The sequence below is a fragment of the Vicia villosa genome, linkage group LG4 (assembly GCF_029867415.1).
Source record: "Vicia villosa cultivar HV-30 ecotype Madison, WI linkage group LG4, Vvil1.0, whole genome shotgun sequence".
Taxonomy (NCBI): Eukaryota; Viridiplantae; Streptophyta; class Magnoliopsida; order Fabales; family Fabaceae; genus Vicia; species Vicia villosa.
Genome location: NC_081183.1, coordinates 171,300,252 through 171,315,192, shown reverse-complemented (window position 1 = coordinate 171,315,192; position 14,941 = coordinate 171,300,252). Strand labels below are relative to the sequence as shown.

The 14,941-nt window shown below is 31.3% G+C and overlaps 2 protein-coding genes across 2 annotated transcripts; one reads left to right on the top strand and one right to left on the bottom strand.

The window, feature by feature from the left end:
- The first annotated feature begins 1,676 nt into the window (after positions 1 to 1,676).
- LOC131595923 (E3 ubiquitin protein ligase RIE1) lies at positions 1,677 to 6,589 on the top strand. The gene is made up of 5 exons (XM_058868453.1): positions 1,677 to 2,504; positions 4,531 to 4,650; positions 5,392 to 5,524; positions 5,613 to 5,771; positions 6,146 to 6,589. The coding sequence occupies exons 1-5, from the start codon at positions 2,032 to 2,034 to the stop codon at positions 6,305 to 6,307; spliced, it is 1,047 nt and encodes a 348-aa protein (XP_058724436.1). The 5' UTR covers positions 1,677 to 2,031; the 3' UTR covers positions 6,308 to 6,589.
- Positions 6,590 to 12,025: 5,436 nt separating this feature from the next.
- On the bottom strand, positions 12,026 to 13,967 carry LOC131595922 (small ribosomal subunit protein uS5w-like). Its single transcript, XM_058868452.1, has 2 exons — positions 13,210 to 13,967; positions 12,026 to 12,361 (listed from the first exon to the last, which is right to left on the bottom strand). The coding sequence occupies exons 1-2, from the start codon at positions 13,882 to 13,884 to the stop codon at positions 12,203 to 12,205; spliced, it is 834 nt and encodes a 277-aa protein (XP_058724435.1). The 5' UTR covers positions 13,885 to 13,967; the 3' UTR covers positions 12,026 to 12,202.
- Between the last annotated feature and the right edge of the window lie 974 nt (positions 13,968 to 14,941).

The following is a 14,941-nucleotide window of genomic DNA, read 5'->3' as shown; positions in this document are numbered from 1 at the left end:
TATATGTAATTTAATTTAATTAATATTATTTTACTTTTAACGTTATATTTAATTTAATAAATTTAATTTAATTTAATTTAATTTAATATTAGTTTAATTTAATTTAACGTTTATGTTTAATTTAATTTAACATTAGTTTAATTTAATTTAACGTTTATGTTTAATTTAATTTAATATTAGTTTAATTTAATTTAACGTTTATGTTTAATTTAATTTAATATTAGTTTAATTTAATTTAACTTAATAAATTTAATTTAATTTAATTTAATATTAGTTTAATTTAATTTAACGTTTATGTTTAATTTAATTCAATATTAGTTTAATTTAATTTAACTTAATAAATTTAATTTAATTTAATTTAATTTAATATTAGTTTAATTTAATTTAACGTTTAGTTTAATTTAATTTAATATTAGTTTAATTTAATTTAACGTCTATGTTAAATTTAATTTAATTTAATATTAGTTTAATTTAATTTAATGTTTAGTTTAATTTAATTTAATATTAGTCTAATTTAATTTAACGTTTATGTTTAATTTAATTTAATTTAATATTAGTTTAATTTAATTTAACGTTTATGTTTAATTTAATTTAATTTAATATTAGTTTAATTTAATTTAACGTTTATGTTTAATTTAATTTAATTTATTTTAATTTAATTTAATTAATATTATCTTACTATTAACATTATATTTAAGTTAATTAATTTAATTTAAACAATTTATATTAATATTTATATTTAATTTAATATTAATTTTATTAATTAATATTATTTTATATTAAATTAATTTAGTTTATAATTTAATTAACTTTAATAGTATAAGTCAAAACTAACACAATGTGAAGCGACCCAGTGGTAAGCAATTCTTCCTATTAATAATGTAACATTAACACTATCTATTATAATACAGCTAAGTCATATCTCTAACACAAAGTGAAGCGTAGTCCAGTGGTGAGGTGTTTCACATTTATTGTATGGTGCATGGGTTCAACACCCCATGGGATCAATTTTTTAAACTTTGATATTTAACATGTTAAGAACTAAATAAAAAAATAAGAAGAATGCCACATAAGCCAGCCACATAATTAAAATAATAATAATAAATTAAAAAAAAGTTGCCACGTCAGATTTTTGGATGATGTGGCTGGAGTCCAAATTGAAATTTTTAAAATTTGTTAAGGTAATAATTGCAACTTTTTTTTTCGCAGGGGGTTTTTCAAATACACCCCATATGGCAGAGGTGAAAATAGGTATTAACCCAAAATAAAAATTGAGTTATTCCCTTTAAAGTTGTTTAATTATTATCCATTATTATCCATGATAAAAAAAAAGTCTTGTATTAATAAAATAAGTATCAACTTTTAAAATATTAAATAAATTACAATTTTTTTATATTAAGTTGATGAATACGTGCTATTATTATATGGGAAAAAAGGAAATGCACTGACAGTATAAAATATTTTTACACGGTCAACTAATGAGAGACATGCGTCAGAATAAAGCCTATTTTTAATTTTAAAAAACTATAATTATATAACAAATTAAAGCATTTTGATTGGTTGCATGTGTAAAACTTATTTACACCGACACTGCACACTATCTTTAAACTCTTATTATATTAGGCATTAGGCATGTTATAAAAATTTTGTTTATCTTTGTTGGATCGGTTGCCACCGTTTACATTGTAAGAAGAATGAAGTGATGAACACGATAGTAACATATCTATGACACTAATTACGGGATTTCAAATATCCTATCATTCAGGTCTCTTTGACCCATCACCAATTACCTTACAACACCGTTTTTTCAACTACCATTTTTTCCCTTCCGATCCACCTTTCAACGCGTTTCACTCTTCTCTTCCTTCTCAATAAATAATCACTTATTCATTTTTTCCTTTTTCTTCCTCCACTCTCCTTCACTAACAGTAACGACTCGCACGAGATTCATAAAAGCACTTTTCCCCTAAATTCCAATTTCTTATTACAATTCAATTATGCAAACGCGCGTTTTCTCTCTCTAGCTTAACGATGTCTTCACTAACAACAACCTCCGAAACGCAAGAGCCTCAAGCGCCTCTCCTCCGTTCACGCCATGAAGGAGGACGCTCTACATCCCTCGCGCTTCTTCTCGGACGCGCTGCCGGACGGAGAGGACCGTCGGTTCTCGTGCGAGAGACGGCGGCGCGTGAACTCGAAGAGCGTCGTGCTGACTGGGGATACTCGAAGCCGGTGGTAGCGTTAGATATATCATGGAACATGGCGTTCGTTGTGGTTTCGGCGGTGATGTTGTTTTGCACCGTTGACGAGAATCCGATCACGCCGATCCGAGTTTGGATCATAGGTTACGCGCTGCAGTGTTTCGTTCATGTTGTGCTAGTGTGGCTTGAGTACCACCGCCGTAGCAGGAGAGATTTGAGACGGTGGCAGAGGGAGAACGACGGTGCGGCCAGTTCCGACGGAAGTGACAGTGATGACGGCGACGGGAATTCTTCTCAGTCCAGGTGAATTATATTCGATTTTTTTAGATGTTTGACTTTCTTAATATTTGGAGCTCAAGTTTTTTGCATGCTAGGGTTTATGTATGTATATAAATTTAACTTAATTTTGTTAATTTAAGATATTAATTTTGTGATTTATATATAAGTTGTGTATTTTGATTTCACTTTTAAAAAATTAAATTAAAATTAAACAGAACTGAAGAGAGCATGATGTTATGTTCTGCATAGTGTTCAATGAATTTTTATGTTGCTTGCAATTTAAGTTCAAGTATTTATGAGATTGCTGGCAAAGAACAGTTTCGGATTACATTAGAGTGATTTGTTTGACAATTGTTTTATTATGTTATGGACTTATTGAAGAAACTTATGTCATTTATTTGGAATAAGTTGTTGCGAGATCAACAAAGTGTTGCGGCTGTTCATAATTCGTCGTGTTGTGAGTATTATTGTAGATTTTACTTTGACATTGGAGTCTTTGTTTTAGACTTGATAAATACAACATAGGATTGAAATCATTTTGTGTAAGAAAACCAGAGAGTGAAAGAAAAACATGAGAAGAGAAACTGGGCAAAAGTGATAAAAGAGGGAGACTGTGGGGGCAACCTGCAGCAGAAAGAAAAGTGAACATACGTGAGTAGAAAAATGGACAAAGGAAGCCCAAGGTGGTGACTTGGAAACTGTTGGACTTTTCGCCTTAGTTGCGGTCCGTCCCTAGTCGCCTTAATTGCGGCTCTTCGGCTTGCCTTCATTGCAGCCCCTAACACCTTCATTGTGTTAGCTTTGAAGGGGTGGATTTAGTCTCACATTGCTTAGAGATATGGCCTATGTTGTGTTTATAAGTGGGGGCAATCTTCACCTTACAAGTCGGTTTTGTAGAGATGAGTTAGGCCTAACCCAACCCAAATTCTGAGAGAAACAATTAGTGCTGGCTGAAAAGTTGCCGTCAAGCTTCACTGGTGGCTGGTCTCTAATGTGTCATCCACATACAACAACAAAATGATAAAATCATTAACCTGAAACCTCTTGTAATACGTACAATGTTCTCAACTAAGTCTGTTGTACCCAAGGCTAATAATGAAGGAATCAATCAAATTTTTTGTACCAACACCTCGACATCTGCTTTAAACCGTACAGAGATTTGGTCAACCTGCAAACCAAGTTTTCTTTTTCTTTTTCTTCAAAGCCTTCTGGCTGGGGCATATATATTTCTTCTTCAAGGTCACCATGAAGAAAAACAGTCTTTACATCCAATTGTTTAGGTACAAATCAAATGTAGCATACATAGCCGACATTATTCTGGTAGTAGTGAGTCGAACAACTGGGGATACATACACATATTATATGTGTAATCTAAACATAAGTTTGGTATTGAGACGAAACAGTTGAAACATTTTTTTATATAAAGATGAGAGTTCGACTCCGTGAAAACACTTAAGCCACATTTTGTTCAATTATTCAATATAGAAAGGCAAAAATCCTGCTGGAATTGATACCAAGACTTAGCAGTTGCAAAATTAACATTATGCCGCCGCGTCTCTTGCAATATAGGTTAAATTATGGCCAAATATATATACCTAATATTTTAAAAAAATTGGGGAGCAGAGACTCCCTGTCATTGGGAAGCGCCGCCATTGATTGCAGCAGCATGAAACTGCTACACCACATAGTGAAAGTAATGGCCGGTGTTTTACGCAGCTACAGCAGGGTGCTATTGATAACTATCATTGAAACTCTTCCTATTTTGTAGTTTCATTAGGATTTCAATATTCATTGCATCCTTCTACTTACGTTTTTGTAACAGATGCCATACCATACTTCACATTATCCGATGTCTGCAAAACATGACTATGGTACACTACTTGAAAATTAAAAAAAAAAAGTCTCTTCCTCTTCCAAATGAACTAGGCTAATGCATGTTAATCTACTTTAGCTATATGTAAAGATGTGCGGTTTGGCTTATTATCACATCTCTGGACTGAATCAAGTAATTAAGATTTGTTGCCACTTATTTTGTTTATCTACAAAACAGGTTCACCAAGCGATGTGAATCAATAAACACTGGGGTTTCATTCGTTTGGTGGATGGTGGGCTTTTACTGGGTTGTCTCTGGTGGTGATATCCTTCTGGAAAATGCTCCAAGCTTGTACTGGTAAGCTTTTATTTTTTTACATTTTTAGAATAGTGTTATATATCAATTTTAATAGTATGATATCTAATCTGCATATATAGATTCACTCGCATACACATAATATTTTCTATTTGTTAAGGTGCTTCAGGTGTCTGAAAATGCATGTGTGTGTTTTTGTATATGTTTGTTGATTTGGGGGTGGATTTATCATGTACGAAAGGCATGTTACTTTTCATTCTTGTTTTTGGATAAAAGAAGACTTGTTCAATACCCTTTGCTTATAAATTATAAGAGGATAACAACACTGTTAGCTACTACTCTTGGCAATTAGTGGCTAGATCCATTTAATTAAATTATGTGTATAAAAATGATTTCTTATATTCCTTTATTTAAAGTTGAACATATGATTAAATATTAGTGAACCTAGAAATTTTTTAAAATTCGTAGCTTTCAAAGTTACCAGGGAGAATTTTTTCATTAAAGAATATTTCTTGATCAAAGGCCAATTTTGGCCGTCCATTATAACTGCATCAGTATGGTCCTTAGAGTGACAACCCAACTAGTCCTTAAAAGAACAAAATCGATTTTATTAATTGCTATTGAAGAACCAATTTGATATCTCAAATAAATGGAGAACTGTGATACTGAGGGTATTTATAGATGACCAAAATGGGCAGTTACTCTTTTTTTTCTTTCTATTTGATAGATTTGTTAAGTTTGTTGATATAATGAAAACAATGATCTGTTTTTCAATCTTTACAGGTTGGCTGTTATCTTTCTGGCATTTGATGTCTTTTTTGCCATCTTCTGTGTTGTTTTGGCATGCTTGATCGGCATTGCTCTCTGTTGTTGTCTGCCCTGCATCATTGCTATTCTCTATGCTGTTGCAGGACAGGTATGACTAAAAAGATATTTTGAACTGACTGAACAATAACATGGGAACCTTCTAATTGTTCTATTTGTTTCATTTTGAATGAATATAGGAGGGTGCATCAGAAGCAGACCTTAGTATACTTCCAAAATACAGATTTCGATTATTAAACAATGAGGAGAAGGCTAGCGGTGGAGCTGGATTGATGGTTCCCACAGAAACATCCAGTGGATACTTGGCTAATGAACGGATACTTTTACCTGAGGATGCAGTATGGCTTCCTGAAACACAATTATTTTAGTCTTGGATATTTATAATTTATCATTTCTGAGAAATGGAAATCAATGGTTCCCTGATTTTCTATTTTAGTCACTGCTCATGAAGATTGTTACTTTAGCTCTACGTGTTTGCATGCATATGAATCTTGTCATTTAAAGAGGAAAAACTAATGAATCAAACTTAGAAACAGCTTATGAAGTTCTTGATATTTTAGAAATTTATGATTTAACTGATAGAAGTTGAAATTTGAATTCAACAAATAGCAAGTAGAGGTACTTTGTTTAGAATGTAGGCTCGATCTCTTAAAAACAAACTTACGATTTTAAGTAAACTATATTTTTTGTTGTTTGATGTTTTGCTTTTCAGGAATGCTGTATATGCCTCTGTCCATACGAGGATGGAGTGGAGCTTCACACTCTTCCCTGCAACCATCATTTCCATTCTTCATGCATAATAAAATGGCTAAAGATGAATGCAACTTGTCCTCTTTGTAAGTACAATATCCTCAAGGGAAACGAACAGGTATAAGTATAACACTTTACTGAGTGTTTTCAACGCTGTTGTGTATATGTAGATATTCAAAACAAGGAACAACCACTTTCTCGGTTTTGATAGTTGTTTTGCTTATCTATTTATGTAGAGAAGATTTAGGTTATATATTCATGAATAAGTTAGTGATGTTACTAAATTGAGTAATATGTTGTTCTTTGTTAGAGTTATTTGAAAGTTGTGCCAGATTTATGGATTGTATTGTTCTTTTAAAATGCCATATAAAAATTTGGATTAAATATGTTTTCTGTTTCTATTAAATTATTGTTATAATTTTCATTCTGTACATAGTTTGCGTTAACAAATTTAATCCTTGCTGTTTATCTTATGCTGATTTGTAAACAGAATCATTGTAGCACTTGTTACATATGTCCACAAACTAGATCTTATTTATTTATGGAGTATTATTAGTAGTATTGGTAGAATTTAATTTATATATACTCCATTAGAGTAAGGGCGAGTAAGGGCCAGTTTGTTTCAGCTTTAAAAAAATAGATTTTTTCTTTGTATTTTTTAAAATAGATTTTCTAAAACTATTTTTCAAAATATTACAAGTTTTTTTATATTTGTTTTTTCTAAAATGAAACACTAATTTTGACATCTTATAACATAAATATACATAATTGAAGACCAAAACTTAGTCAAAATCATAATTTTTTTAAAAAATTGTATTTCAAAAATGATTTTTATGAAAATCTATTTGAAATAGTTTCAAAATTAAGTGATTTTTTGAAATTTTGATATTCAATTTTTTTTGCCATAAATAGATGAAATACTTAAAATCACATTTTAAGAATAACTATTCAAACAAAATTTTCATTTGAAGTTTTTATAAAAAGTTTTTTTGTAAAAAGTTTTTTCACAAAATTTAGTAACACTATAAAAATCATTTTTAAAAAAAGCCAAAACAAACGGGTCCTAAATAGTATTGTCTCTCAATCACAATTTTACAGCACTTGAGACTATTGGTGATATCTTACTTTTATAATAAATATATATATTTTTTTTTTTTTTACATTCAATGTGTATAACAATTAAATTTTTAATATCATAGCCATTTTTAATTTATTTATACTTATTTCAAATTAATTAATTTTAAAATTTTCCAATTTTGTCCCTCCTCTTTGCATACTAAAAATTTTCAACTCAACTTTAAATTTTCTAATCTTACCGCTTTCTTTGCATACTCAACTAGAAATGTGTAAAATTTTAAATGCTATACATTGTATTTAAATAAATGTGTAAAATTTTTAATGCGTTGTTTATAATATGAATGGTTGTTTATAATATGAATCGTATATCAACTCAGTTGTATTTTAACAACCATACAACTCAGAATTAGTTACACGTTAAATAAACATTAAAATTATTGATACAAGACTTATAACAACTAAATTTATGTGTATTAAGATATAATCATCACTTCTAAAACAAAAGTAATGTAATTTCACAATAATATACACTATCAAAGTAGACTTTATTTTTTAGAATTTTTCTTCACCCACCTCCTAACCTTCTTGCCAACCCCTGGTGAATTTACCACAATACCCCTTGTTTCGGAAGTTCATTTCCGAAACTGTACTTATTTTCTTAAAAAAGGTGTTTTCGGAAATGTATCTCCGAAAACGTGTGTTTTTTAATATAAAATATTGATTTCGGAGATGCATCTCCGAAATAAAGTTACATTTTCAGAAAATGTGGTGTTTCGGAAGTTCATTTCCGAACGCACCCCCCTTGGAGAATTCGGAAATGAACCTTCGAAAATATGTCTGGACAGAATAAAATGAAAAACAACAACAATTCGCTTTATTTAATCGGGTGAATATTACAACGATAATATTACATAAAATTAAAGTTACATATTGTTGAACACATTGTTGAACACGGGTAGGTGTGGATGAGAGAGTGGTGGGGAGAAAAAAAGGCTTCCAAATTTCAAAAGGTGTACTACTGTAAGTAATAAATGACGGAGGAGGTGTAACCGGGGCCGGGACATATGACGGAGGAGGTGGATGTCCGGAGGAAGAAGAACCGGAGGTACGTCCACCGCGAGACAAAGGAGCCAATCAATGTAAGCTATAATTTATCATTATCATCAGGGGACGTCATTACAAAAAATTGGGAAAAAAATCTTATTATTTTTAATCTTGATTTTTTAGAAATGACGTCCCCAGATGATAATGATAAACTATAGCTTACAATGATTGGCTCCTTTGTCTCGCGGTGGACGTACCTCCGGTTCTTCTTCCTCCGGACATCCACCTCCTCCGTCATATGTTCCGGCCCCGGTTACACCTCTTCCGTTATTTGTTACTTACAGTAGTACGTATTTTTATTAACATGATAAATCCAATACAAAAACATTGTGCGATACAATCCGAAATCCGAACAAAACAAAACAAAACACGTCAAACAAAACAAAAACATGTTATTCTGCCCGACGAGCGTTACAAAATACACATCAAACAAAATAAAAACACGTTATTCTTCTCGACGAGCGAACTCCTCCGAATGAAGATAATTATACCAATCTTCATCCCACTCAGTATCAGAACCATCAGCGTTGATCACGCCTGAAGGCTGAGCCTGCGCGTCCGAGCCATGGACTCCCAGGGGACGAGAAGCAGAACCAGTCAAAAGCTTCTTCTTCTCCTTCACCTCCTTCACCTCCTTCACCTCTTTCACCTCCTTCTTTGAAGAACCCTTTCTTCCCTTAGCGCCCTCTTTAGAAGACGCAGTCCTGCGTGCTTGTTGGTTGTCTGACATGTTCCTGTAAACAGTTGAAATCGATTAATATGCGAGACAAAATAAAAAACAAAAAAATTTGAACTTCTGATACAATTCGGAAGTTCATTTCCGAAAACTGGGAGGGAGGTGTTTTCGGAAATGAACTTCCGAAACACCCCTGTGATGCACTTTTCTGCAACTTCCATGGCAGACCCCTAAACCAAACTTCAAACCAAATCAAAATGCTTCTAAACAACCTAAATACTACTAACAACCTAACCATATATCATTTATGCAATTAAAACCCTAAATAACATGCATTTCAATAATAGATCTAAAAATTTCAAAACTTACAAAGTGTTAGGATTGAGGGCTTTTGAATGTTGTTTAGCAGTGTGATTGGAGCCTTGATGCAGCTTTGGAATTCTGTTTGCACAAATTTTCGCCTTTGCCACTTTTTGTTTTGATTTAGGCTATGTTTGGGAGTTTGGAGGGGAGGGGAGGGGAAGGCTTCCAAAAAAGAAATTTTAAAAAAATATAAAAAATGATTTTGTTTAGAATGATAAAAGAGTCATTATCATTACTAAATTTTTAATTTTCAGAATACTATAACAACCTGAAAGATATTTGGAAAATTTAAGTAAGCCCTTCAAAACCCTCCAAAACCCTCCTTCAATGCAATTTTTGAGTTCCCCCATTTTATGGGGTTTTTGATGTTATGAAAAAACTCAAACCCTCCAAGACCCTCCTACCCAAAATCTTTTTATCCTTTTCACCCAATTCTTCTTATTTTTCAAAACCCTCCCCTCCCTTCCCCTCCAAACTCCCAAACATAGCCTTAGGGTAAATGATTGGGGGAGGGGGAGTGTTTTGATAAATTTGCAGAAATCACAGTATTTCGGAAGTTCACTTCCGAAATAATGTTTTCGGAAATGAACTTCCGAAATAAGTCAATTTTTTCAAAAAAAAACGCTTTCGGAAATAAACTTCCGAAGCAGGAGTATTTTGGTATTTTCGCTGGGGGTGACCCCATAGGGAGGTGGCCAAAGAAATTTTCATTTTTTAAGCATGTCGTCTTCTATTCACCATGTGATATTTGAATGAATATTAACAATTCATGGACTTGTAATAAAAAAGTGTTGTGATAGTCTACTATTTAAAACTATTTAATGAGTAGTAAGTAGTGTATGTATGAAGTTATAGCTTAATATAATTTAAAATTGAAAAGAAGCAAATAAACTTTAGAAAAATAAAGGGGTATATTTACCTAGCAAATACTTTGAAAAACTTCTATGAATACAATATTTGTTGTAGTAGACATATTTTGTTTCTTGTAGTAACTTAAGATTTTAAGAACTTCTTTAGTCTTGACTTCAAAAATTGTCATGTATAGTTGTCCATGACTAAATTTTTTTTAGGCAAAGTATAAATCAACATATAATCTAATGATTCATTGGCTTAAATGGTCTTGGTGATTGTGAATGAGACAATAGCATCCGTATGATATAAATGATGTTTCTAAATTTTTTTCTTATAATTATTTTAGCTGATGACATGATTAGAAAGTCAAATCCCGCAACAATATTATAGTTGTGAACATTTTTAATTTGATTGAATGGTCAGGCAATCCATATATTCTTAACAATTTAAAAATTCAAAGGTTGAATGTTTAAATGCATCAAAATCATTAACTTTGGATCTATTAATTAAATTAATAAAATCTTTTTGAATTTTTTAAAAGTGTGAGACACATCCCATCCCATAGAGTGAGATGAGTTTTCCCCGAAATTTATTACTCCCTCTGTTCCTTTATAATTGCCACTTTTGTGAAAAAAATTTGTTTCTTTTTAAGTGTCATATTTCAAAGTTCAAGAAAGTATTTTTGTTGTTTTGTCAAAATTACCCCTAATTATTATGATAGAGAGAGAAAAAGTTAAATAAAGTATTAATAAGTTTAGGGTATTATTGAAAAAATAATAATCATTACTTAAAAAGTAACATTAATCATTGGTTGTCTTGGTATGTGGAAAAACTTAAAAAATGACAATTAAAAAGGAACGGAGGGAGGACATGATTTTATGCATTGCTTTGTCAACTTAAATGATTCTTTATTTATCATGAATTTCTTTATTAAGCATGACTTTTTTTTACTTATTTATCATGAATTTCTTTATTAAGCATGACTTTTTTTTACTTGATTTATGTTTTAATAACGTTAAACGATCCTGTCAACAACAATAAAAAGAGTAGATAAACATGATCGCAATCGTGAACTAGGAGTGGACAAACTTAAATCCGACATAAACCACAGTTTCATTTTAATGATCCAATTTCGACAAAAAAAATTCAGTTTTCGTCATATTCGGTTAAATCGATTAAACGGGTAAGTCGAGTGAATTTTATCAATTTAATATTTATTTGAATAAACTCATTAAAATGACTATTTTTTAATAAAATTACATATATTCATTTTTTAATTGGAAAATAATAAACAAAGTTTTAGAATAATTAAAGAATAATTATTTTTTTATTGATTATTATTATGTGATAACATTTTTAATATTATTGACATTATTTTGATCATTATCCTACTTTAAACTATAACCAAAACAACCATGTAACATCCAAATTAAATAACTAATTCAACCCAACACCCAATCAGACCCGATTGTACAAAATAACTAATGGGTCAGTCGGGTTGAATCAAGCTAAAAAATTTAACCGTGGGGGAAAAATAATACATGCAGTGCACCAAACAACCAAACACAAGGAAATGACAGCTTAACTCCCTTATTAATCTTTAACCTTAACATGACTAATTGTAGCTTCGAATTCATTTAGTAGAGAAAATAGCAAGCACATCACTATCATATCAAATTCACATTATGAGTCGGGACAGTGAAAGCAACTTGATTATCTGATATCTAAATTTCATTTGCAATAGAGAGAAAACAGATATAAAACTAGGCATTTTAAAATAAGCAAAGATCCATCCAATTATAACTTAGAAGTTGAAACAACCAAAAATGCAAAGTAAAAAGATATTCTGTTCCTCAAAAATAAAGCAAACCACGTAGGGATCAAAGTATGAAAGCTCCTAACATGCTTAAAATAGATTAAGAAATAAAACAAAAAAACATGTAAAACTCAAGCTTCAACCCTCTCTTCCTCCAAGATCAAGGTCTTTCCTGTTGGCTTGGCCAATAGATCTGTGTATTCTTGGAATGGAGATTTACTGAAGCGAGTCTCTTTCCAGAATTCAGGTGTCAAGAAACCATAGGTTTTCAGCAGACAGTCAAAAGTAGCCTGCAAAAATTAATAGTGTTATTAACTCCATTTCATGCAAGGAGGTAATGATATACTAACAATCATAGCTGATTTCAGAAAGGAAATGAACAAAAGTAACAAATTTTAGCGCACAACAGAACTCAAATGCAGGAACACAGCACACAGAAATTACAAATCCAGCACTGTCTTGCACATTACAACCAATTGTGTTGTGTCAAAAATGTAAAATGAAAACACAGTTACTCAGTTCTATTGTACAAAATAAGACAGATTATCACATTCATAAATCACAAGCACATCAGTTCCAACACATTTAACTCAAACAACTGCTAAAAAAAATACATACAGGACAAAAAGTAAAAGTAACAAACTAGGATATCCGTTAAAAAAAAGTACACCTCACAATTTCAAGGACCGAGTGACTTTCAAATTTGGTGACTTAGGTGACTTTAGTGCAACTGAAAACCAAAGCTATTCACATATCTTCCAATTAAACTAAAGTCATCACCAAGTTTGTAGGTGACTAAATAACTACACGATGTGGTGTGATATGATCCCCTAACGTTTCTTACTTCAACTTAAACCTATAATTTATGTACAATCTTAACATGAATCAGTTAAGTTTTCCCACATATAAACTTAAATGGAACCAATACTTTAGGTTGAATGTATCTATATATTGCATATAACCATTTCCCTATTACAAATCATAAACTATGTCATCACTAAAAATAAACAATATAAACAATAGGAAGGATAATTAATAATACCCTAAATAAATAAATAAACAACAATCATAAATATATATATATAATAATAATTAAAAAAAAACAAGCGTATTAGAATAAAAGTAGTTAAGAACAAACCTTGACGAAATTGCCGAGGGTTTTGGTAGATCCTCTAGAGGAAGTAAAAACATCATCAATCCCAGCAAACTGCAAAACCTTCTTAGGAACCCTAGCCGCCACAATCCCCGAACCACGAGGCGCCGGAACCATCCTAACAGTAACAGATCCACATTTCCCAGTAACCTTACATGGAACAGTATGCGGCTTCCCAATCTTATTCCCCCAATACCCTCTCCTCACCGGAATCACCGAAAGCTTCGCAAGAATAATCGCACCGCGAATCGCAGTAGCAACCTCCTTACTACACTTCACCCCAAGCCCAACGTGCCCATTGTTATCACCAACGACAACAAAAGCCTTGAACCGGGTTCGTTGACCGGCTCTGGTCTGCTTCTGAACCGGCATGATTTTCATCACTTCGTCTTTCAGAGTTGGACCAACGAGTGTGTCGATGATTTGGTGCTCCTTGATGGGAAGAGAGTGGAGGTAGATCTGCTCGAGGCTGCGGATTTTGCCTTCTTTCACGAGACGGCCTAGTTTGGTGACGGGAACCCATTTTTCTTCTTCTTCACGTCGGCCTCCCGATCTACGACGGCCTCTTCCCCTATCTCCGCCACGTCCGCCACCTCTTCCTCCAAATCCTCTGCCAAAACCACCACGATCACCAGCTGGAGCTCCTCCGCGATCTGCCATTGTTGGTTGAGAGAGAGTGGGAGAGTGCGGCGCTGAGAAAAGAAGAAACCCTAGTGATAATGCAGAGAAGTGAAAGTGAAGATGAGATTTGTGTTTTGTAGGGTTTTTTTGGTTGAGGGCTTATTGGCTTGGATGGTTCTTTTCTTATTGGGCTTTTCTTATTGAAGTTTTGGGTTTTTGACTCATTTTTTGACCCATATATAATTAAGCCCCTATCAAAATTTTAGAAAGATTTCAATTTTACTCTTTATTATTAAATATTTTAATTTTTAATCTTTTTTAAATTTCTCACACTTTTCTATAATTTTTTAAAATTTAAAATATAATTTAAATTTTTGGAAATATAATTATATGATTGATTCAAGTCTAAAAATCACATTTAGAAATACATGTTAGAGAATGACTATGTTTATGTTTTTTTTAACAGCCTATATTTATGTTTATTATAATGTTGAGAAAATAACTTTTGATTATGAATATAAAAGTTTTATTAATAGAATGATTTTTTTTATAATTTTTATTATTTTAGAGAATTTCTTATTGTGTGAGAGTGAGATAGTGAAAATGTGCACTTCCATTAAATATAAGTTTTTTATATTTGAATATACTTTTTAATTTTATTCACTTTACAATGGTAAAATATATATAAAAAAAATTGAGTAATTATTAATAGTTGTGTTTTTTTTTTTTGACAATATTAATAGTTGTGTTTTATTTTTAGCATGACTAGTGTCTTCTCAAAAATATTAAAGCCGCGTTTTAATTTTAAAATTTGGTTAGTTGTTATTCACTTTAAATTGTATTATTTTATTATATTTCTAACCTCACCATGTATGTGGTATCGGTGAATAATTCTTCAACATCTTTCTTATACTCCCTTTCATTCAGTTATCTCTCTAAATATTTTAAGATTTTACATATATATATATATATATATATATATATATATATATATATATATATATATATATATATATATATATATATATATATATATATATATATATATATATATATATATATATATATATATATACTAGTATATATACTACACTAT